This window comes from Eschrichtius robustus, chromosome 11 (assembly GCF_028021215.1).
Source record: "Eschrichtius robustus isolate mEscRob2 chromosome 11, mEscRob2.pri, whole genome shotgun sequence".
NCBI classification, from domain to species: domain Eukaryota; kingdom Metazoa; phylum Chordata; class Mammalia; order Artiodactyla; family Eschrichtiidae; genus Eschrichtius; species Eschrichtius robustus.
This window is the reverse complement of record NC_090834.1, coordinates 34,622,279-34,647,875: the sequence shown is the minus strand read 5'-3', so window position 1 is coordinate 34,647,875 and position 25,597 is coordinate 34,622,279. Positions and strand designations below refer to the sequence as shown.

General features: G+C 36.4%; 1 protein-coding gene across 8 annotated transcripts in view; it reads left to right on the top strand.

Annotated features, from left to right (window-relative positions):
* YAP1 (Yes1 associated transcriptional regulator) overlaps positions 1-25,597 on the top strand; it is a 108,727-nt gene that overhangs the window by 2,742 nt on the left and 80,388 nt on the right. For all 8 annotated transcript variants that reach the window (XM_068556688.1, XM_068556691.1, XM_068556693.1 and 5 more), the window contains exon 2: positions 996-1,246. In XM_068556688.1, coding sequence (XP_068412789.1) covers positions 996-1,246 — 251 coding nt within the window. The remainder of the gene's footprint in view (positions 1-995; positions 1,247-25,597) is intronic.

The following is a 25,597-nucleotide window of genomic DNA, read 5'->3' as shown; positions in this document are numbered from 1 at the left end:
CCAAGTGTCGTGCATCTATAAGTTTGACTTTTATTTCTGCTGAGTCCTAATTCAAATTTATTCTGATTGGAAACTCAGAATGTACATGATTTAACATCAAGGCATAGATGGCGTCTGCTGATTGCTTTCAGTCTTCCTTGCCTGTATGAATCTAGGAAATTCTAACTTTTTGATAATCAAACCCTAACTCTTCAGTTAAGGAATTTAAATAACTGTACTAGATTATGAATACTACAAATATGGGTTGTAAATACTATTGTTCACAAATTATTGGATATAAATTCATATACTCATTTTTCCATCATAAAAAAAGCTATTTAACAAATGAGAAAAACTTGAGGCTCAGAGATGATGATATTGTTCAGTGTCACACTAGCCAGCTTGGACTGGAACCCAGAACTTTAGGGTCTGAGTTCAGGATTTTTTCTGCTACTACACAGTTGTAAATATGTTTGTAAATTCTTAAGTTATATTGTAATGGAATTGTTGGCATCTTTATCATCTAGGTTCAAATATATGGCTGGGTTTTTATTTCATTCATTAGGAGGCTTTTAAGAATATTCGGATGTTTCTGGATCTTTTGTATTCCTTAAAAGTTGTATAAATTTTGATGGTTGCTTTATTGATGACATTTGTCCATGGTGAGAAAAAAATGACAACTGTTGTGTGTTTAGGGCTTGACTTGGAAAAAACATTAACTATGTAAAACCTAGTTTTAAAAAAAGAATAAAAAAGAATCCATAGTTATATTCCTTGGGTTTTGTTTATACCTAGAACATTTTAGAACTTGGTAAAGCACCCACACTGCCTTGGCCTTCACGTAAGCGTTTAATAAAAGTATCCATCTGCAAACCTATATTCTTCTATGTCAAATATTAAATGTTGAAATGTGCCTTTGGATTTAGAATTTCATTGCAACCAAATATCTAAGAAATCTAAAGGGACTCTCTTTGAAAACAAATTTTAAGAAATCTTTGTTTTAATATTCCTAATAGGCCAGTACTGATGCAGGCACTGCAGGGGCCCTGACTCCACAGCATGTTCGAGCTCATTCCTCTCCAGCTTCCCTGCAGCTGGGAGCCGTATCTCCTGGGACACTGACACCCACGGGAGTAGTCTCTGGCCCAGCAGCTACACCCACTGCTCAACACCTTAGACAGTCTTCTTTTGAGATACCTGATGACGTACCTCTGCCAGCGGGCTGGGAGATGGCAAAGACATCTTCTGGTCAGAGATACTTCTTAAAGTAAGTGAAAATAATGGTAGGAGATAATTTTCTGGTACCAAGATATAAAACATCATTTATTTTTTATTTTTTTCATTTATTTTTATATTTTACTTAATATTTATGTCAAGCTCAGTTATATCTTCCATAATTTTTTTTTTTTTCAGTTCAGTATGACCTAAATACCTTCTTTAGGTAATGTTTTGAAAGCTTTATGGATTCCTGGTTCATAACCTTTTAGTAATCTTTTATTTTGTGGCAATTTGGATGTTCTCATTTTGAGTTTGTGCCAAACCTATTATAACTAGCCTGGCTCAAAACTGAAAGGATACCATGAAGAATTTCAAATTGTGAGAGTTTGGGGGCTGGCATAGGTTTACGAAATATGTGCAGTACTACTTACCTTTTTAAATAGACATTTTACTGGTAGAAAAGAACTATAAAAATACGTAGGAATTTCCTGGGAGTCTAATATTATAGTACTTTAGGTTGTGAGATGACAGATCCTTTAGCTGCAGTTTGATGTGATTTATCAGTTTGTTTTTCCCTCAAAGGGTAAAGAGAAATATGAATTTTCCCGCTTGATATACAAGCTCAGTGGCAAACAATTCAGTGGCAAACTTCTTCGAGCTAGCAGGTCTTCAAAACAGAATCTCTCTTCTCTGGGAAAACAAAAACAAAGCCATTGGGTTATTTGTTTTTATCAGCCTTATTTTTTGTGTGTTTAAAAAAAATGGCAAAATTTCATTGAAGCTGAAAAGATCAAAATAGAATTTTGTCCCTTCTTGCTTTGAAATTATAAGTAGGACCTTAATATTTTTATTTGGTGTGTTTGGAATAAGTATATACAAAATGTTTCCTAAAAGTAATTATTATAGACTGAAATTGATGTTTTCAAAAAGTTGCTTACTTAGTACTGTTTAATCACGTTGAGATAATAAAGTAAAAAACAGTCCAAGTTTTGATTGAGATCTGTCCTGACAGTCTACTCCTAAGGGAAATGTAACATTTATTCATTAGATCAGATAATACAATAATGATACTGTTTTGTTGTGTGTCTTAGTGTTTTATATTGATTGTCTTTTGGGGCAGATTGTTACTTTGCAGTGTAAGATACAGTTTTGTAACAAGCTTATTTAGAAGAGCAGAGGAAAAAGTTTGATCTTAAAAAGTTTCTGCAGTTTTTTGCGCCTTTTCCTACAACTTTTTTCTTCTATTTTAAATTCATTTTCTGGTGTCCTGGTATCCATTTCAAAGGGTCAGGTTTCAACCAGAACAATAAAGGGCCTGAGACTGGAAAGTACACACAAGTCTGGCAGACTCATCTGCATGAGCAAGATTATTTGTTCTCAAGCAGACATCCAGAGTAAATGATTGAAAGAGCTACTAGCTGTGAGGGATGTGTCTTGAAGGGAAAGGAGTGGAAACAAACCAGGTTGTTAGGAAAAAGAAAGGCTGTACTTTTTTGAACCTCTGCCTGCTGGGTCACATGCTGACCTGGGGAGATTTTTAAACAGCTTAATAGCTGGCTTGCCTCTCTTCTTTGGTTGATGTTATAGCTAAAAGTCTATGATTAAAGAACAACACTTATGCTTCTCTTTTAGTCTTTTGTATCTTGTAATAATTGCTTCTAGGTGACATGGGCCTACATTTTTATAATTTAGAATGATCTTTCTGTTTTGACCTGAAATGTTCTATACTTTATTTTTTAGTTTCCAGTGGTTCTTCCTTTGAGAAGTGTTTCTCTCAAAGATGGATTAATGAAGGGTATATACACACACACACACCACACCATCCCAAGCACCCTGCTCAAGTGAGCCTGTAGCAAAGGGAAACCAGGGCAAAATGATACGAAAATTATGCCATATGGATAATGGTTACCATGGAAATGAAAAACTGGGAAGAAGAGAGATAAACATGATGATTATTGAAGATTTTTGAGGGACTCTCATATGGAAGTAAAATTAGATTTATTATATGAGAAACATGAAGTTTTTTGACTCCATGGAATAATTTTCTCATATCAAACCTTCAGGAATAGAAATGTTTTCCCTGTTAGATGGATCTTGGTCAGTAAAAGCAGGCAAAATCATGGATTATTTGGTACATGTCAGGAAATGTAGAGAAACAACTAGTTGTTGTCTTGTGACCTTAGATGAATGACTTTGAAGTCAGTTGGCCCATCCTACTGTTTCAAGGCAGCATAATTACTGAAGGATTATATGTAGGCAACTATTGGGATTTTTAAAGCCCTGCCTAGGTCAGTGAGATTTTCTGAGGAAGACTTGTACCTTAGGTTGGCAAGTGATAAGGAGGAAGTATGGTACTGGCTACATTTATCAATGACACATATTCAAGTTCTGGTATGATTGTGAAGTATTTTTAAAAAGCTTAGTCTGTATATTGGGTATATTTGTTCTACTGAATTTACTGTTTAAAACTAATTTCTTCAACATTGTGTACTGAGCTTTATTTTAAAAGAATTCTTTTATTGCTCTGAGAATTATTGCTTTCTTCATCTGTCTTATAGTTTTCCTACAGGAAATAGTTCTTCAAGTAGTTGGTCAACAACTTCCTATTTCTTTATAAGCTGCTGAATAACTTCCTGAATTAGTATTCTATAATATTTCTGGTTACAAGGAGTGGTCTTACTTCTCAGATTTATTTTATTGACTCTGATGCCTTGTAACTATTACCACATACAAAGAACTTCTTGTGTAAAATGTACCATATAGGACCTTATAATTTGATTTAAGAAATCTCATCCAGTGATTTTAAAAGTGTGGAGATTTGCATTGTTTTAATAATCTTCTAATTTTTAAGAAGTCATTTTTGTTTCATTTCTATTATCTATCATTTTCTGAATAACTGGCCTCAGTGTTTTTAATCCTTGAAGATTCAAGGTTTCTTGTGGCTGGGATTTTATTAAAAGTTATATTGAGTATCTTGATTCACAGTTTAAAAAGGTATTTTTTTCAGAGATTTTTTTGCATTCCGCAGCATATAACTTAGCCAATATACCAACATTAAATGAACTTACCTTGCAGGTGTTATTAATTGCTACAAATGGTTTGATTCTTTTTTTTTTTGACCATGTATCTTGTTTCAGAAATGAATGCTCCACTGCCCTAATTAAAGCTACTTCAGACATGTATCAATTAAAGGAGATGAATTAAACTGTTTCTTGTTATAGTAATTTGGTCTTGCTTCTTCTCCCAAACACTTGCCCAGCAGAAGACTATGAACACATACAGTGTACATTGTTACTGTAATAAAGATTAGATGTTTTAAAAAGGAACAGTTTCATTGAGAGTAAGGCTGTTCTTTTTTTTGGTTTCTTGCTATATCAAATGTAACCCAAGTGATTCCCCTTTAAAAATGAAACGCTTGTAATATTGCCCTTAACTGTTGATTAAGCTGCCAAAAGAAAAAAAAAAACATAAACAGTTAAAATTGCAATCACAAAACATTTCCCTAATATAATATTATAAGTCAATTATACTTCAGTTTTAAAAATCCGAAAGCAGAGTATTTCCCTATTTGAGGGAAGGACTGTCCCTGCCCATTTATCTTGCTGATTGAGCCTGAGTGGAGAAAGAAGATAAAAGTATGCCCTCAGCTCTCGGAAAAAATGCTTGCTTCTGCTCGGTGGGTGGGCACCCCGGGGAAGAATGGCCCATGGTGCCACAGTGATTTAGGTAGAAAAACGCTGGCGAAACTGTTGGATACGGTGGTAGGAAAGAAAAAACAAAACAGTTGGAAGATAGCGGATGTGACAGTAAATAGAACATAGAGATTAGTTTATTTCCTGGGGGAAATAATGAGTATTTTTAGAGTGAACTAAAAAAGTACTTAACCTTTATCAAACTAGATGTTTAATTTCAGCAAACTCAATTAGTTGCAAGATGGTAGGCAAATTTTCTTTAAAAAGTAACATTGAAAACATATTTCTCCCCCAAAGCTTCATGTTAACTATTAAGAAAAAGCCTAGGTAATATTCAAATAGTTGAAACTTTAAAAAGTTTTTGAAACCCTGAGATCAGTCTTCATTAGTAATGTAGAAAAATATGTTTTACATTATAGCTGGAAAAATAATGTGAATTAGCATCCCCAAATAGTAATGCTAGTATGACTCTGAAATGTATTTTACCTTAAGACTTTTGGGAAGAGGTAAACTCTAAACCTAACCTTTTAGTTGTCAAGATATGTAGTGAAGTTTAGGCTTAGGGCAAATCAAAGTGAAGTTGTTTTAAAAATCAGTTAAGATTTAAGATTATTCAAACTTAATTTGCTACCTTCAGTAATAGCATAATTTAGCCATTAATTATGACTTGAAAGTTTAACAATAGTTGAGTAGCATTGTATAAAGGAAGGTCTTAAAGAGCTGTGTGGTTCAATAACTATGGTTACTAGGTGATGCACTTTTTACAAGAAAGGCTTCTTATTCGAGGATTGATCGGAACTTCAAGCCACGAAAAGGACATTGCTGTTTTTATGAAGAAGAATTGCTTCGTGGTTCTGCTCAAGTACTGTAGCACCAAGTTTCCTGGGAACAAGTACTGCTACCGTGGAAGCACTTCTATTTGCGTAGGGCTTGACCCCTTCTAAAAGCAAACAAAAGAAGTTTGGTATAAATCACAATGGTCTTTTTTTTTTCCCTTCTCTTTAATATTTTACACAAAAGTGGTCAGTAGTTTAATCCTTATTTGGCTTTTAGCATGAGAAGAATCATAATCTTTAACACATCAAATAATAAGATGTTTCTCTGAATAATGTTGCAAATTAACAAAATAATGCAAATAGGCGTATCTATTTAAAATATTGCTGTTTTCTTCCACCAAATATTTTCAATGCTTTATTTGTGGTTAGTGCTGTTACTTACGTATTTTCACTTTAATGTGCTTCTTTTTTTCTTCACAGGATAGTGTTAGTCAATAGACTTTTCAGATTTTTCAGCTGGGTCTTGCTTTGGGGGTGGTGAGGGTACATTTTGTTAAAAGCTCCTTTCTTCCTCTTGCAATTTCTCACTTAACCCAAGGTGAGGAGATTTTTGATTATTTTTAAAGTAAGGTCTTTCTTTAACCAGTAAATATACATTTTAGAGAATGACCTTTTTGTTACATGCATGAAAACTTACTATAGACTAGTTGATCTGGGCTTCAGAGTAAAAATGGCTTTCTTCAGAGTGCTACTTTGTGCTTTCACACAATTGAATGTGGATTTAGGAAGTTCTTTGAAATTTAACTTCTCACATATCCTGAAGTGACTGTAGTATGAAGCAGGGTTTTGGGAAGGAGCTAAACCCTATAATCTAGGAGATGGGGGTAAGAGGTGGATTTTTTTTTCTGAACAAGCATGAATGTGGGGTTCTTTTGTTTTATATTTATAAAAGTTCTTCCTTCCTTCGCTTCTTTCTCCATGTATCTGATTTTGTGGATTTTTAATAAGGTGTATTTTTTTAATTACAAAAGTAACACATGTTCATTAGAGAGAATTGGAAAATTGAGGAAAGGAGAAAGTTTGGGAGGAAGCACCTAGATTCTTCTGCCAAGGAGAGGTGGTTGAACATACTTGTTTATATAGTCTTATCTATAAACATATATTTTGAAATTTAATTTTAGGGGAGTAACATATACATAGATTCAGAAAATCCCTTAGTGCTATTAGGGTTATAAAGAAAAAGAGCAGTTTTGACTCACTTTTCTTTATCTCTGGCTTGCATTCTCCAGAGGCAAACATTTCCAACTCCTTTGAGATTTTCCCCCCTTTTAAAAATTCCGTATTTATAGAACATGCTACACTACCATTTAAAATTTTTTCTGCACCCTCTAAAATCCTCCTTTCCTTAATCTTTCCAGTATAACTACTATAACTTTTTGCTAAGTATTCTTACATTGTTATGACTCGCCTGCAGCTGAGTTGTATAATGTATTGATAATATGATTTTCTGAACAACTTTGATATTTTCTTGGAATTATTAATTGCCTCATTTTTTCATTTGTATTTCTGTTACTTTTTTGGCCCCTTGCAGACATCCCTTAGTCCTTTGTCTTCCTGCTCTGGGCTAGATTGGTTGCTCTTAACTTGCTTCAGAGTTGTCTTACTGTGAGACTTCCCTTCATTCTCATCCTGGTGAGTCCCTGCATCACTCTTCTTGGTTGCATATCCTATTTACCATTTTTCTTTTTTGATTTGCTCACTCTTAGAGTTGGCTTATTCCTCAGGAATTTGCTGAGAAAAAGGGTGCATGGTAGGTAACTATGTTGAGATCTTTTATGTCTAAAAATACCTTTATCTGTTGGCATATGATGGCAGTTTGGTTGTAGAATTCAAGGTTAAGTTATTTTCCCGTAGAGTTTTGAAGGCAATGCTCCATTTTATTCTAGCTTCTTATTGAACAGCTAAACCCAATTTGCTTCCTTTGGGGATTTTAGTTTTTTGGTTTTTTTTTTCTTTCTCTTTGGTTGTGTGTGTGGGGGGGGGGTCTTAAATTTCATGATATGCTTTCATATGTACCTTTTTAAAATTCATTGTAAAGATTACATTGTTTGGAAACTCAGTCTTGTGAGTGGTGCCCTTTAAAGTTTTGCAGTATAGTTGCCCTAACTGTCCTTTGGTCCTAGGAAAGATTTCTTTTATTAGTTCCCGGATAATTTCTTCCAGTCTTTTTAATCTCTTTGCTGTTTCTGGAATTCCTGCTTGTCAGAATAACTCTTGAATTTTCTTATCTTTCCTGCCTTTTGTTATGCTTTCTGGGAGATTCCTTCAACTTTAGCTTTTAATTTTTCAGTTTTTTTTTTCCCTCCAAAAAGGTATTTATCATTCTTAATTTCCAGGGAATCTTTTCTGAGTCATTGCTCCTTTGTTATTTTTAATAACATGCTGTTCTTATTTCATGGATGTAGTAATATAATATCTCTCTAAGGATATTATAGTGGGTGTTTCTTTTTAAATTTTTTCTGCTTTCAGTGTCTTAAGTAGGCTTCACTGGAGAGTAATATAACAGGAACCAACCAGGCCCTGAAGTTGTGGGAGGCCCTAAATGTCATTATCTTTGTTAGGTTCTCGTGTAGTGGTCAGTTTCTCCAGATAAAAATCTGTCAGTCCGGGGCTTCCCTGGTGGCGCAGTGGTTGAGAATCTGCCTGCCAATGCAGGGGATACGTGTTCGAGCCCTGGTCTGGGAAGATCCCACATGCCGCGGAGCAGCTGGGCCCGTGAGCTACAATTACTGAGCCTGCGCGTCTGGAGCCTGTGCTCCGCAACAAGAGAGGCCGCGATAGTGAGAGGCCCGCGCACCACGATGAAGAGTGGCCCCCGCTTGCCACAACTAGAGAAAGCCCGCGCACAGAAACGAAGACCCAACACAGCCATAAATAAATAAATAAACAAATACTTAAAAAAAAAAAAATCTGTCAGTCCCCTCTCTAGAGAGCATTGCTGGTGGTAATGGGTTTTAAGATGGAGAGCCAGTGTTTTAGGGTTGAGAGTGTGGGGTTTCATCCTTGCTCTTGGCTGTGCCAGGTATGTGAATCCAGATCCTCTTAGTCTACTTCTCTGGAACATAAATTTCCCATTTCCTGCTTAGGTCAGGGAGGGGGTGTGCAATAGGTTTTAAAAAGTTCTATGTAGGCTTGATTTTTGTGAATCCAATTTTGCAGTTATTAGGTTGACTGTATAAAGTTGCCAGTTTTCTAAGCCCCAAACAGTAACTACTGAAAATTTCATATTATTTGACTTAAATATTACAGGATCACTTTTTTTTAACTAGTGTTTTTTTTTTAACATTTATTTACTGTTTGTTTATTTATTTGGCTGTGCTGGGTCTTAGTTGTGGCGTGTGAACTCTTAGTTGCAGCGTGCCAACTCTTAGTAGAGGCATGTGGGATCTAGTTTCCTGACCAGGGATCAAACCCTGGGCCCCCTGCATTGGGAGCATGGAGTCTTAGCCAGGGGATCACTAGGGAAGTCCCTACAGGATCACTTTTAAATCAGTACTTAAATAAATGCTTTTACCAGGCAAATGATTACTTCAGTGACATTGGTCTTCAGCATCAGTTTTGCTACTTTAAATCTTTATGTGTTAGATTTCCTTAAAGGGGGGAACTGTATACTTTGACACCGGGGTGGTTGGCATCCAGCAGTGTATGAATTTGTTCAGAGGGTTTGGATTCTGAAATAGCATGAAGGGGCAGAGAGACTGGAGACTTAATTCCTGTTTGTACATAGAATAATGGAGCTGATCCTATCTGTTTTTATGTCATTTTCAAGTTTTTTGTCTAGTATACACAACTTTAAAAAGTTGGGTTTTAAAGTAAAATAGCCTTATGAAATCAGTGCATCTGTTTTCTTTCATTCCTTCCTTTCAGCTGGTTTTCATCAATATAGATGGTAGGATAAAGAAGATATTTATGCATGTCTAAGTTCATTAAATAGTTATTGGTATACTTATGTAGGTTAACCCCCAGAGGTGTATAACTTCGTTTTATCTTAGTTTAGGTTGTTGCTTTCCCTAGCAGGTGCTCTTTTGATAGCTCAGAAAAGTAGCCTGTGCTGTCTTCAATAGGCCATTTGTAGATGTCATAGAGTAATAGTAATAGAGTATTTTTTACATATAAACTAACCATGGAGATGTAAGTAGTTAGAATTTTATGAAAACTGGGTTTAGGTTAAAATGGATTCACCATAGGTAGTGACAGAGATGTGTTAGGACCCTTTGTTGTTGATCTCAAGTGAAATTTCTTCAGATCCACTTTTCCAGCAATCTCTTCCTTGAGTAGTTAAAAAGCAGTTACATATGGAAATTTTTTTATAGAAAAAGAGGAAGCAAACCTTTTAAAATCTGCATAAAATCTTAATTGACCAATGCAAAATCAGACCAGAACACTCTAACATCAGAGAAGAGTGCTAAATGATACTGAAAAGGCAGATACCTGGGGGTTGTAAAAGGTATTAAGTTGAATGGGGTAGAGGAATGGAACAGAATTAACACAACTTAGTTAAATAAGTAAAGAAGTGTGTTAAAATAGCGAAGTACTAATGTTAGAAATGAGCTAAATGAGATTTCTGAGACCTTGCCTGAAACTAATCCTTACCAGTGATAGGGTCACAGTTAAAATTTACCAAGCTCTCCTGGATAACTTTTTTTTTTTCTAAGATGGAAAAAAAAAAATCTGGGGAAAAGTTGGCCAAAATACAGATGTTTCTGTTTTTCCTCTACACATGTTCAGACTGATACAGGTTATGTTTCTGAAATCATGTAGTCTGGATGAGCTCCAGATGATGTAATAGGATCACTGTTAACCCCTCCCAGCCGGAGGGTGTGCAGACTTTCCTGTTAAGACTGGTACAGATCTCTTCTTGTGGGTGATACAATAATCACTGTTTCTAGACAGTGATATGTGAAATTAACATTATTGTCCTCAAACACAATATTGTCCTTCAAACACAGAAGACAAAGCATGCCCTTTGTGTACCTGTCTATTCTTCAGTTTTCAGTTAATGCCCATCACACTACAGATAAGAATTTGCCCAGCTCCCTCTACTCCCTCAAACACAGGGTGATTTTGCTCAAAAAAGACCCACTTGGTTCTGGGTGGTGTGTGTTGGGTCACTTACATTGACATGGCTGTGGTTTCTTTCACCCTGCTCTTCTTAGTTATCTTCTTTGAATTCAGTATATGTGCTTAGTGGTCTCTTCATAAACACTTAACCTCTTGGTTTTATGTAGCAGGCATTGTTTAAGGGTTCACTGGGTTCCCTTCCATAGAGTTGGGACAAAATTAGTAATATATCAGTCTTGGTAGACCAGGTGGGTCTCAAGACACCATTCATTTGCAAGTCATCTTGTTTACCTTTTCATTGCTAACAATCTCTCAATGGAGAAGCTGTGGAGGCTAACTATAAGCTCAATAAAGATAGATTTTGCCTTCTCTGTTCAGCCTTGTGTATGTAGCTCTTGATGTATTTATTGGTAGATGATGTCCCTCAGTCTGCTCATTTATTTCAGTCTATTGGTTGATAGTCACCCTGATTAATGCCTATAGTCCCTGCTTAATTATTATTGCTGTGTAACTCCATGCTAAAAAGATGCTAGAGTATTTACTTGTGTACTTTTAAAGTTAATTTTGTAAGTTTGAGATTATTCTTAAACTCAAATAACTACAACTATTAAGATAATTGTGGGACTTCCCTGGTGGCGCAGTGGTTAAGAATCTGCCTGCCAGTGACGGGGACACAGGTTCGATCCCTGGTCTGAGAAGATCCCACATGCCACGGAGCGACTAAGCCCGTGCGCCACAACTACTGAGCCTGCACTCTGGAGCCTGCGAGCCACAACTACTGAGCCCGCGTGCGGCAACTACTGAAGCCCGCGTGCCTAGAGCCCGTGCTGCGCAACAAGAGAAGCCACCGCAATGAGAAGCCCTCGCACTGCAACGAAGAGTAGCCCGCACTTGCCACAACTAGAGAAAGCCCGCGTGCAGCAACAAAGACCCAACACAGCCAAAAATAAATAAATAAATAAATAAATTTTTTTAAAAAGAAAGATAATTGCTTATTTTCAGGGTATAAATGAATAATAGTTCTACTTTAGGGTTACAGATTTGTTCCATGGACAGGGTATATTTAATGGCTTTAGAATTAAATGAATAAGAAATAAAATTATGTAGGTGTAAAAATGATACCAGTGAGTAGATTACTATGGGAATTCAGGGGAGAAGTAATGAGGTGGTGGCAGTGGGACCTCGAAGAGACAGTACTCAAGTTATGCTTATAGAATTAGCATTTTCAGCTCAATGAATGTGGGGGCATAGGAGGTGGGGAAACAAAGACAGCTGCAAAAAGATTTTCTGGTAACAGCCAAAGAGCTTGCCCTTCCCACCTTGAATTATGTTTGCATCTAATATATTATGTAATGTTAATGTATTCTAATATAATATACAATCTATATATTTGCATTTACCTTCATCAAAATGAAGTTATTAATTGTGGTTAAATCTGCACTCTGACCTTGGGCATTTAAAAAAAACAATTCTAATATCAAAACACTTGAAAAACCACTAAATGGCATGGTTTTATTCACTGCTTGGGAAAAAAACAAAGTTTTAAAAGTGAAGACCATCTATTACAGACCATCATTACATGAACATTGTCAAATATAGTTGTATCCCGTATGCATTTTTTAAGTTTATTTTCATGTTACAGCCTATTTAAGTTTTTCTTTTTTTTTTTTTTTTTAGAGTTATGCAAAATGAATATAAACCCTTTTCATTCCTTGATATTATTGCTGGACAAATTGAATTAATAGTAAAATATGCTGTAAAAAGGTACAATTTTTACTTTTTAAAGTTGGTAGGAAAGCTGCTGACTGAAACATTTTCTTTCAGAGATTTAAAGAATTTTTTAAATTAAGCTTTAGAATTTGTTTTAGACAAGCAGAATCAGATAATTTAGTCCATTGTACATTACCAAACCCAAATAAACATTTGAGTGCATATTAATCAATTTTATTAAAATAAATTGTAAAACAAATATAATATTCTGCCTATCACTATTATAAGCTAAATTGTGTCTTTTAAAACACTCAGATTTTAAATTTATTAATAAAACTTCTATGGGACACAGAGCAGCCAGAATTCTTTACCTAAAACTCAGTTTAACATGGTTTTGGAAGGATGTTAGGAGTTTCAGGAATGCTAGTAATTAAGAATTGAGTATAGTTGACAGCAACATATTAGGCCATCAAGATTTCAGCCGTTTCATATTAAGCCACATGGACGTCATTTGCTCTTACTGGTTGACTTACTAAACTGGGCTGCCATACAAAAAACCATGGACTGGGTTGCTTAAACTACCACCTAGTACATCTCACAGTTGTGGAGGCTGTGGAGTCTAAGGTCAAGGTAGGTTTCATTCTGAGGCTTGTTCTCTTGGCTTGTAGGTGGCTGCCCAGTTGGGCACAGAGGTTTCCTTGCGTGTTGGTGGGAGCCTTCTAGGGGGATGAAGGCAGAAGCTGCAAAGCCTCTGAGGCCATTACATAATGTCACTTCTCCTACATTCTGTTGGTTGAAGCAAGTGACAAGGTCAGCTCGGATTCAAGGGCTTGGGAAGTAGACTGCCTCTTGATGGGAGGAACTGCAAAATATGGTGGCCATGTTTTTCAGCCTACCACACTTGGATTGCAAGTTTTTTAAAAATAACGTTCAAGATCGGTGAGTTATCACCTGAGGCCTGAAAATCTCAGGGTAAAGCATAATGTCACCGGAAAACAGTTTATACCGTTAACATGTAAAATCTCATTTTTGGTGACTAATATAAGTTGGTAAATGTTTCCTCTTGAGATGCCATCAAATCAGTCAAGTTATTTATAAACTGTTCAGTAAGTTAGACAGAATATGGGCTTTTTGATTACAAGTCAGCATTTATATTTAAGACAATGAATTCTAATTAACATCTAATTGTAACTCTCCTCTAAAACTTGACTCTGGTGTTTTATTTTAAAAAACTGCCTTATATAAATTAACTTAGGCATGAACTCACATGGAAAATTGTAGCAGAAATGGAACCTGGATTTCCTGGTACCTACTTGTGTTTGATTTAAACACTACATTGCTGCTTTCTTTCCCTACCTGAATTCAAGTAAGAACAGTCTTCATTGTTATTGCAAATAGATTTGAGTTTGTTAATTGACTGATCATTGAATTTTTGTTGATTTACAGACTAGTAAGTTATCTGAATTATCAAGTTACATATATGTAAATATCTATAAACGTAAGTAGTGCAGGAGGTATGAGTGCTCACAGTTACCTTAGAAGTTTATATTTATGTGGTTGCTGCTTCCCCAAAGTGTTTTCTGTGACCACATCACAAGTGTCTAGGTTTCCAGGCTGCTTATGAATGGACACTGAAGGAGCACTGCTCCACTGGAAGTTAATAAAGACATTCTCAAACATTTAATTTCAAACTTAGTATATATCCCTTTTTCTAAAGGCCTATAAAAACAACAGTTCTTTTTCCTTTCCATGAAATTGCATGATTATAGAAACTGACTTAATCCCATGTAATTTTTGTTACCTAAAAGTTGAATTTAAACAGTGGATCAGATTTCAGCACTCTGATTCATACTCCCGAAATGAGTAACCTGGTTAGCAGGATATTCCTACTTGTTCTCTTGAGGGTTTTTTTTTTTTTTAAAGGTCCATGCTTACTCCTCCATTTTTGGTAGTGGAGTTCTATTGGGTCTTTGAAGAGGCTTTACAAGAAAAAAGAGCAGCTATTTATGGAGCATTTCCTCAGGCCTGCAATTTGAAGCCATTACAGCAAAGTTGCTGAGCAAGTCGGTGATGACATGCCAGCAGTCACTGAGGCCCCCACCCTGCAGCCTGGACAGAGTAAGAGTTCAGGACTGCTGCTGTGCGGAGTTTGCCCTCTTCAATTATTGTCAATTGCTTACTTTTGAAAGAGCGGGAGGGTTTCAAGCATTCTCACCCTACTTTCTTAACAGATTGTTAAGGGACTATAGAACAGAAGCTAGTTTTTAAGTTTTCAGGAAATAGTTCAACATCCAAGAATAGAGTGACTCCTCCATCCCCCACTGCCTTTTAGTTCGTTAAAATCAGGTCACCTTATCAAATGCAGAACTTGTCCAGCAGTTTTGCTTAAGCTCACAAAAACAGATAACTATTACAGGAATTCCACGATAATGTATATAGCCTTTAGATCTGGAGTCTATGTTTGAGAGGAGTTTGATTTTCAAAGTTTAGGTAACTTTGTTGCCTACCTAACAACATTTCTCTATAGAGTTTTTTTTTTTTTTTTAATAGTGATAGAAAATAAAACAAAATGGTTTCATTGTGGTTTTTTGTCATCAAGGGATGAAATTGGATTGTCTAAATGTGGTTGGAAATTATGTTTGATTAGTTAACAGCAAATGATTAATTGAAAACCACTGAGCTTCAACCCACTCGGTAAAATTAGTAGCCGTTTTATCTTAAACAGGACACTTCTAATATGTGAATTTTACAAACTTTCCACTCTTTGGTGTCAAACTTTTAAAACTTGGTAGCTTGTCTGTATTATAGTCTGATGTCTTAAAAAATTTAGGGGTTGTTCCGCAATTGTCTCCATCTTTTTAACAAAAAAAAATCTGTATTTTCCACTGTTCTGGATTCAATTTCAGGAAAATTTTAAATGAGAAAAATCATTTTTAGCAATACCTATAATTTTAATTTTAAGAAAGCATCAGTTGATAAAATCAGGAATTATGTTCTAAGAATTGAAATCTGCTTTTAATTCAAATTCTTTGAAAGTACTGACATTTGGAACTATGATAATCTAGGACAGTGGACGCCAACCTTTTTGGCACCAGGGACCAGTTTCATGGAAGACAGTTTTTCCATGGACTGGGGTGGGGGGATGGTTCAGGCAGTAATGAGAGTGATGGGGAGCGGCAGATCGCTTGCTCACCCGTCGCTCACCTCCTGCTGTGCGGCCCGGTTCCTAACAGGCTGCAGACCAGTGCCAGTACCTGGGGATTGGGGACCCCTGATCTAGGATATTTGAAATGGTTTTCTAGTCACAGACATTATCTATAAAAGGTGAGTTATTTCCTAACTTACTATGTCTCTACAACTCCCCTCAAACCCCCCCCCACCCCACAAAACAACCCATGATAGTCAACAACATAGACTAAAAGGAAAAAGAGAACAGTATCGTTATAGGGTGACCTCCAAATTACTAGGCCTTTTAAAAATGGCACCCTAATCGCTGAATAATCCTCTTGAATTTCACAATTAGATTGAGTGAAATAATGAGTTTCTTAATTGTGGTAGTTAAAATTGAGAGAAATTTCCTAGTTCTGTGACCTAAGTTGAGTTTTAGGACATTTCTATATATATATATATATTTTTTTTTAAATTTTATTTATTTATTTATTTATGGCTGTATTGGGTCTTCGTTTCTGTGCGAGGGCTTTCTCTAGTTGTGGCGAGCGGGGGCCACTCTTCATTGCGGTGCGCGGGCCTCTCACTATCGCGGCCTCTCTTGTTGCGGAGCACAGGCTCCAGACGCGCAGGCTCAGCAATTGTGGCTCAGGGACCTAGTTGCTCCACGGCATGTGGGATCTTCCCAGACCAGGGCTCGAACACGTATCCCCTGCATTGGCAGGCAGATTCTCAACCACTGCGCCACCAGGGAAGCCCGACATTTCTATATTTTACTAAATGGTAGCTTTTGGGAAACTGCTTTTTGTATTTCTTTGCCCTCGGACCCCCTAGCCCTTTTCAAGGAACTATTTATTATTTATTTAAATATTGCCACACATTCCTTTTTATTGATTGATTGATTGATTGGCTGCATCAGGTCTTAGTTGCCGCACGCGGGATCTTTTGTTGCGGTGCGCGGGCTCAGGAGTTGCCGCATGCGGGCGTAGTTGCCCCGCGACATGCAGGATCTTAGTTCCCTGATCAGGGATCGAACTGGCATCCCCTGCATTGCAAGATGGATTCTTAACCAATGGGCCACCAGGGAAGTCCCCCAGGAACTATTTAAATGAAATACAAATTCCTTCAAGGTTCAGCTCAAGATGTTAATTAATTACCCTAGAGTGTCTTCCTAGATTTTTCCTAGCCCCAAGTCTGCCTTGGAGTCCCCTCTTCTGGCCTCCCATGAATGTTTCTGCATCAGGAGTATGTTTTCACTTACAACCTGTTGATATTGTATCCCCCTGCACCTAGCATAGTGCCAGCACATACTAACTGCTCACCAGAAAATGTTGAGAATTGCTTTTCAGTGTCATTCCCAGTCATTTTGGAAGCACTGAGTTATCTTCATCTGTTTTGATGCCTTCAGAAAGCTTCAGCACCGTGCTTGGAGCTACGGAACATACGGATTGAGAACCAAGTGGTCCCTGTATCATTTAGGAGGCAGGGTGTGTGAAATAAAAATGGTACAAGGAAATGTGTAGTTGACTGCCAAGCAATGTGGTAAGCCCTAGGTAGTCTAGGTTAGTAACCCAGAAAAAGAAGAGATTGTTGTGCTGAGTTGTTAGAGGTTTGTAGAAGAGTTTGGTCTTTGGTTGTATTTGAAGGATGGGATGGATAGGATTAGATAGAAGAGGATTTTATTCTATACTGAATATTGAGTCCTTTTTTGACTTTGCTTTATTTGTGAATGGTTTTGTAACTCGACAACGTGTGATTTTAGTAAAATCCTATGTCTGGTAAAAAAAAATTTCCCTCTTGAATTTCAGTTACCTCGTTACTTGTCTCCCCCACTGGATATTACAAGGCCCAGTTGGTTCACCATTATGTGTCTCAAGCACTTAGCTTAGTGTCTGGCATATAATAAATGTTTAGTAATATGGCTGGGTGGCTAATTACTTACTCAGGAGCCTTGGTTTCCTCATCTGTAAAATTACTGGATTGGAATATATGATTTCTAAGAACTTTTCCACTTCTAAGATGCTGTGAAAATCAATGAAAAAATTCACATGAATTCCCAGTCTATATATAAATGTTAAATTAACTTCCTGATGTGATGTTGTATTTACAGTGCTTTACTTTTAGCATAAAGTATACTAAGTTTAATATATAAATACCACCATTAAGCAAAAACAGTAATGTTGGCAATAGGGGTATATTTAAAGGAGGGATTTTTCTTATTGTGACTTAACTGTAAAGGAAAATGAAAAGTAAAAGAGCTCTAACAGTGACATTAAGGGATGTAGGTAGAAATTTAAGACGGAATTGGTATTTAGGGCCAAGGGAGTTAGAAAAGAATTAGAAAAGAGAGGGCTGACCTTTCTAGATAAAGAATCAGTAATTAGTTTGGGGGTATGGTTTTGTTAAGAATACAAACTGATTCTAAGAAATATTTTGTATGAGAAAATACTAACATATCACTAATTGTTTATTATCTATTAAGCTTAAGATAAATATTAGAAAAAAGAAATTGGAGATTTAAATCAGCTCTTTCTCATTTGTAACTCCTCTGTAGCACAGAAACTGAGAGGCAGTCGCTGTCCCTGAGAGCCAAAAAAAGAGAGGCTTTAGCCTCTCAGAGAAGAGCCAATTTATTTGTCAGAGTCACAGCATAGTAGTCCCAGACACTTGCCATATTTTCAGAATCTTTTCTTTACAGTCAGTTTTAATTTTGGACTGTTCTGATTGTCAAATACAACTTAAATTTTTTTTTTTTTTTAGCCCATTGTCAGCAGTAATGCAAATTGCTGATGATTGTTTAGTTGCTTTGTTTGTTCCACTGTATGGAAGGATGTTAATATTTTGTGAGTAGGATAGTGATTTATATTTATATTAAATTTCAAAGAAAAAACAGTTACAGAAACTTCCTTTTGAGCATGCAAAAATTTTTTATAAACTACATTTGTTATTAGTGCTTTAAAGTTACATGCCTTCAATACTTGCTGTGTGAATACTTAACAATGAGTACTTACCATGCTTTATCTCATTTAGTCCTCTCCATAATCTTGTAGATGTTTCCTATTTTATAGATTGGGCCTCTGCCTTGAAGAGGTGAAGTAACATACAGATTCACCTATCCAGGCCTGTGTCATTCCATCGCGTGAGCTCTTTCTATTAAATCTCTTTACGATCATAAACATTTTTTGTTTTTGTCCTACACGTTTTTTTTTGTAGACTGAGCTAAATCTGCACTGTATTTATCAGAGTTTCATTCAATATTTTTTACTCATTTGGTGATCAATAAACACTTGTTGAATTAAACTAGGATGTTTTAATTTCTTTACCATGTTCCTTAAAAGAAATGACACCAGAAAGAATGAATTATCTACTCTTTCAAAAGCTTCCAGAGTGATTCTGATATATGATTCTACTTATTAAATAAATAGTTGTTGAATTAACTGAAAAGACTTTTCAGATTGAACATATGCTTATACACGTACAGTTGACCCTTCATATCCACGGGTTCCAGCATCTCTGAAGAATGAAAATTTTCAGAAAAAAATTTTCCAGAAAGTTGCAAAAACCAAATCTTGAATTTGCCATGCATCAGCAACTATTTACCTAGCATTTACATTGTGCTAGGTATTAATAAGCAATCTAGAGATGATTTAAAGTATACGGGAGGATGTGTGTAGGTTATATGCAAATATGATGCCATTTTAAATGAGAGACTTGAGCCTCCTCAGATTTTGGTATCTGAGGGGGTTCTGGAACCAGTCTCCTGAGGATACTGAGGGAGACTGTACTCTTTTATATCATTAAATACATACATCAAACTGTGACATGAGTGGATCCTCATTTTACAGATGTTGAAGTTTAGCGGCACTTCCTCCCCACCCCCCAGCTGCTGCTGATTTAAGGTCCCTTCATTAGTTTATGTGTTTGTGATAATGCATGCAAGAGTACTACATAAACTGTAAAGGACCTTATAAATGTTGTCTTTTATTACCCAGCTTTGTTTATTGCTAAGAGCAGGTCACATGCTATAGATACTAAGGGAGAAGAGGTTACCTTAGACACCTTGCTTTATCTGAAAACCAGTGTTTTAGTTGAACAAATTACGTGTTAGTACTTACACATTGGATTAGAATTTGATAAGGATTTGAGTTAGGCTCATGTTCCTCTGCCTTCATGTAATAACTGTGAAAAGAGTAGCAAATTCATATTGACACTCATTATAACTTTCTTAATGGAATTGTCCTAGTTGGAATGTCCCACATCTAGGGATGTTAAGCAATAGGATTCATTTCTTTTAGAGTACCTGATTAAGATAAAGTTACCTTTATTATAAAGACGTTTAAAGAATAAGCAAGTGTGTGATAGAGGGCATTCCAGCATTGGCAGTCCAGTGTGAGAAGAGGCAGGATGACCTTATGGATGCCTTCTGGCTCCAGACCTGTGATCAAGAGTTCATAACTAAAGCTGTTTGAATGCTGAAAATACTGATACCAGACAAACCTATTTAAAATGAAAACTGAAAATTCATGGCATTATAAAAGATTATTTACACTCACACACATAGATAATTTTTTCCCAACTATGTACAAAATTAGTTCAAGTTCTATAGTTTTATCCTAGGGCTGAATTATTTACCTGGGAGTAAAATATTTCATTACATAATTTTAAGTAGGGAAAAAATAGTTTTATTTAGGAAATTTACCTTGTGCCATATTAGGACCTCTAATCTTTAAATTAAGACACCTGGTGTATGAATTTTAAGTAAGGCTTATTGATTTTACTGGGATGCCTATTTTTAAAGTACAGAATAAGTTTCTGCTTTCAGGAATACAGCCTAGTGTTTCAAATGAGAGCTCATGTATTGCAACATTATTTATCTATTTTTGTAAAGGGCTGTTAATCACTTGGTGCCACCCTGTCTCAGTTGTGTGCTTGTGGATTGTCTACATGAAATCACTTGATACGGCCTCTCATTTCTGCAAAAATTTTTCCTATATTTTTAGCCCACAACCCTAGTATAAATCTAAATTATTTAATAGAAACACTTAAAGACCAGAAGCTTACTTTTAATAAAATCTTTATTGCAGATGTTACCCTACCCTTTTTGGAACAGGGCAGTGTTAAAAGCAAATGTCAATATAGTTATGAAATATAATTCATTTATCCTACCTTTGGCCAAAACACACATACACACTCCCTCCCTCCCTCTCTCTCTTCTCTCTCTCTCCTCCTTTCCCTTTCTACTATTTCTAAGTTACAGTCTTTTGCTTAAAAGAAAGATTAGTGTGTTCATTTTATTTCCATATTATATTTCTAGATTTGAAGTTTTACTGGATACTTGGTTTCTGATGGAACTGTCATTTAATCCCTCTTGAATTATTCTGCAGGAGTGTTAGCAAGAGTTGTAAACTGGAGTTCTTATTTGAAACGTGAGACTGTGACCTCTTGATCCAGAGGCCAGGAGTGTTGCCAACTGAACCAAACCCTGCTGTTTCCTAAGAATAGAAGTACTCTGCTTAATGATTGGAGTAGACTCAGCGCTTACGGTGTTTTCCTGTAATTGGTCAGAATCCCAGATACACATGTTGGTTTTATATGCCTTTTGAGTGGACAAGCAAGTATTTCTTTGTAGGGAGGAGGAGAGGGAAAATGTGAATAATTTCTTCAAAGAGTTTGGGAAGGAGTTCTAGTGTACCAGAAACACCACTGATACCTAAGACCTGTCTCAGCCGGGACCCCATAGAAGTTGTCTTCAAATGTGGAACAAAGTGTCCATTTTTATGTTAAATATAACCAACTTGAAAAGAAACATGTAAAAAATGTATAATCTAAGTCTTTCACCTTGGAAAGTTAAGCCCTAGAAACCATAAATATTGAACTGAGAAAAAAAATTGAAGGTAAAGAAAGATTATTAGGAAGCATGAAGAAATAGATTCATCTGTGAGTCATGAAATATTTGTAAAATGTTGACCATATTTGTTTGAACTGTTCAAAATCAAAACACAGCAAGCCTTACAGGTCTTCAGTTGGTGGACAAGATTAATAATACTTCATAAATTCGGGATTCTTAACTCTCACGTCCAAGCTGCCTTATATGTATTTCTACTTTTCCTATTCTCCTGCTTACTCCTCTTGTTCTTTATGCTTTTCAAATTTTGTGGTGTTTTGATGCCTGAATATTCGGGAGTCTTTCAGGACAAAAGTGGTTGTGCAAAGTCATGGTCCACCAGAGAGAGAGAGAAGAGAAGCCCTTTTCCCTGACCCAGGTAGTTAAGATAAGTCACTTAATCAAAAGTCAGTTAGGTTGAATTAGTTGAGTCAGGTATGTCAAGGAATTAGTTTGGTTAGTTAAATTAGTTAAGTCACATATAAGTAATGCCCTTGTACAAGTCAGTGGAACCACCAGCCTAGAGGTTGAGGTTCATAGCCTGGCCCCAGATCTGCTTTCTAGCCTCATCTCTATCTACCACCTCTTCTCCTTGCCCTCTCCCCCTACCCATCACGCACCACCAATCAGTTGCACTGCAGAGACCATGCTTGTTCATGCATTTGTAACTTTGCATGGCATGTTGCCACTATTTGGGCTGCTTATCCTTCTGGTCTCCCCAACTTCTCCTAATTATTATTTTATCATTTAAGACTCGGCTCCAGCTCAGATACTGGTGCAAATTTTTTGGTGTAGCTTGCATTGACAATATTTGAACCTTCCCATCTCAACTTTTGTAGCATTAACTTCACTCATTTTTATTCCTGTAGCATTTCTTCAATTCTAGTATGTATATTTTTCACATTTTAACCTCTGAAATTAGGGTACTTCTTACAATTCATGGGATCCTAGGTTTGATTAAGTAAGGTACTTCTGTTCTGTTACATATTACAGAGAATTGAGATTCTGTGCTTGCCTCCGTTCTGAAACTTGTACCCTTTGTTGGGGCTGTATCTTTCATTTCTCTTCCAATACAACACCCAATAGTTTATGTTCAAATATTGTTGAACGAAATTGGCTTTTATTCATTCATTTGGTTTTTAATGTATTTAGGTGAATTTCAAGGCCATGATTTGTTCTAAATTATATCAACAATAGTAACAGTAATGACTAGCATTTGTTGAGTGTTTATTATGTGCCAGGCATTGGTTGAAATCCTTTATATGGAGTAATTCAGTGAATTCTCACAACAACTCTTATTATCCCCATTTTATTAATGAGGAAACTAAGGCACACTTCAAGCAAGATTATATAGCTAATGGCTGTGTCAGCATTCTAGCTCTGTCAGTCTGACACCAAAGGCCATACTCTTAACCATTACCCTATACTAAAATATAATCGAGTATTTAGCCAGGCACTATATGCTACATGCTTTAGCTGCATTTCTCATATAATCCTCAACACAGACCCATGAGGATTTATAATGTAATATAGTAGAACACTCCGTCTAGTCATCTCTAGATGTAAATTCTAGTCCCTGTTTTGGCACTGTAGAGAGATAAACAAGATTAAGTGATTTCTTACTGTTAAGAAGTGTGCATACTAGAGTACTGGTGTTAATGATCTCCCTAGGTCTCTTCCACCTTTTGAAATTATTAAATTGCTGAAATAAATCCAGAACTGAAAGGAAATGAACTAACATTGAACACCTGCTACACTTAAAGAAGGTGGGCATCATTCCTATTTTACAAATGAAGAAACTAAGGTTCAAAGAGATTAAATAACTTGACCAACTGATTGAATAAGAAATACAGGCAGAACTCAATTTTAGCATTGGATCTCTGCCTCTGAGAATGACTTCTAAACAGGCAGAACGTCTGTGGTGGTGTTTTATTTTTATTTTTCAGGTTTTTAGGAAGCTCTTTTTTTTCTCCACCATCCTTTTATTCCACCAAAGAATTATCCTAAAACTCACTCAACAGCTATTACCAAAAATTTTATAACCTGTATTTATATTTAATATTAGCCACATAGTATCTCTGCCAGCCATACCGTGGACTTTAAAAACTGATTATTTAAAAAAAAACTTAGAATGATAGTCATGAAAAGGAGAAGGAAAACATTTACTATTTATGTTTTAGAAATTACGTGAGAATATTGTGGAATTTCAGTAAAATAAAGCTTTAGAAAAGTCTTTTAAAAGCTTTTAAAGCATTCTTGTGAATTTTATAAGTCTGTACTAACTTTGGCTACCCTTGATTATTTAGAATAATTAAAATACCGTTCAGTCTGTATTGGGAAAAAAAGAATTTTGAATGTCTTTAGTGTGTTTTAAACTCTAGCCCATTTCATAACATCTGAAAATAATAGAGCATGCTTAAACTTGGGAAACTTAGTATTTCTTAGTTGACTCATAAAAGAGTGCAGCTTTGATCTCTAAACTGCAAGCAATGTCTGACTTATCTGTAAATACCTGGTTTCAGGGCTTTCTGTGAGCCTAAGAAGACCATTGGTTTCAAAGCTGACATAAGTGTACATTTATGACAGCCTGTGTTTCTGCAGAAGGAAAATAGGTTTGGATTTAATTTCTCTCTCTGAAAGATCTTATATAATAGAAAAGAACTGAAAAAACAAGACCTGCAACTAAGACATGGTTTAGCAGTGGTTTATTCAGTTCAGTAAGTCCCGTGTGCTCCCTGTGTACCACACACTGGTGATTTTGGGATGGCATTAATGTGCCAGGCTTAAGGATCCCATAAGAGTTAATGGTACCTACTCATTGTTGGTGTCAATTTTGGGATAGCTGTGCAACACTAGAACCATTTTAGAGTATTTAGTATTTGATATGCCTTTTAAAATACTATCTTACTGGGCTTCCCTGGTGGCGCAGTGGTTGAGCGTCTGCCTGCCAATGCAGGGGACGCGGGTTCGGGCCCTGGTCTGGGAGGATCCCACGTGCCGCGGAGCGGCTGGGCCCGTGAGCCACGGATGCTGAGCCTGCGCGTCTGGAGCCTGTGCTCCGCAACAAGAGAGGCCAGGACAGTGAGAGGCCCGCGCACCGCGATGAAGAGTGGCCCCCGCTTGCCGCGGCTGGAGAGAGCCCTCGCACAGAAGCGAAGACTCAACGCAGTCATAAATAAATAAATAAAAGAACGTGAATTTCTTTAAAAAAAAAAAAAAGCAAACTGGGCTATTCATTAAAAAAAAAAAAAAAATACTATCTTACTAAATGTCTTTACTCATCTTCTGCCTGTTCCTGAGCATTGTATAAATCCACTTTTAAAAACAAAAACAAATTACATTTTTTATTGCACAGGTAATGGAGCTGTTTTGGAGTCAGAATTTGAAGGTGCTATAGGATGATAGAAAGAAGAGGCGTGGTTTGTACAGAGAGATGGAATAAGATGAGCATGACCTGTGTGTGTGCTGGATAAGAAATTGACATTATATCTTCAAGAGAGAAAAGAAGCTGATGAGATATTGCCGCGGTGGGTTGTCAGATTAAGGGTTAAGCCAAGGGATAATGAAAGGGGAAGCCAGGTTTATTGTTGTAAAGGAAGGGGAGAGAACAGATATGAATTGTGTTTAAGGGAAGCTGGCCTAGCAGCTTGTATGGAAGGTGGCCTGTGAGGCAGGGAGTCAAGTCTTTTAATTAAGATGGATGTGAAATGATTGGCCAAACTTGTTATTGCTGAGTATAGGAGGTTAAAAAGGGGGGCGGGGGCATGTAAATATTTAATATTGCTTTTGTGATCATGGAAAAGTGGGAAGAATTTGTTCGGGAAAGTTAAAATGATTGCTTTTGTTTGCAGTTATATAGAACATTAAATTTATTTCCTTCCTAGCCCTTACTCTGTTGAGTATTAGGACTCTGGTTGGGGACTGAATCTCCCTTATTCTGTACCCTATGTCACTCCCACATGACGGCTTTGCCCATAATTGGTGCTCAGGAACCTTCATTGTCTAATTGAACAAATGAAAGAATGTATTTTACTGGGCGATATTGCAGC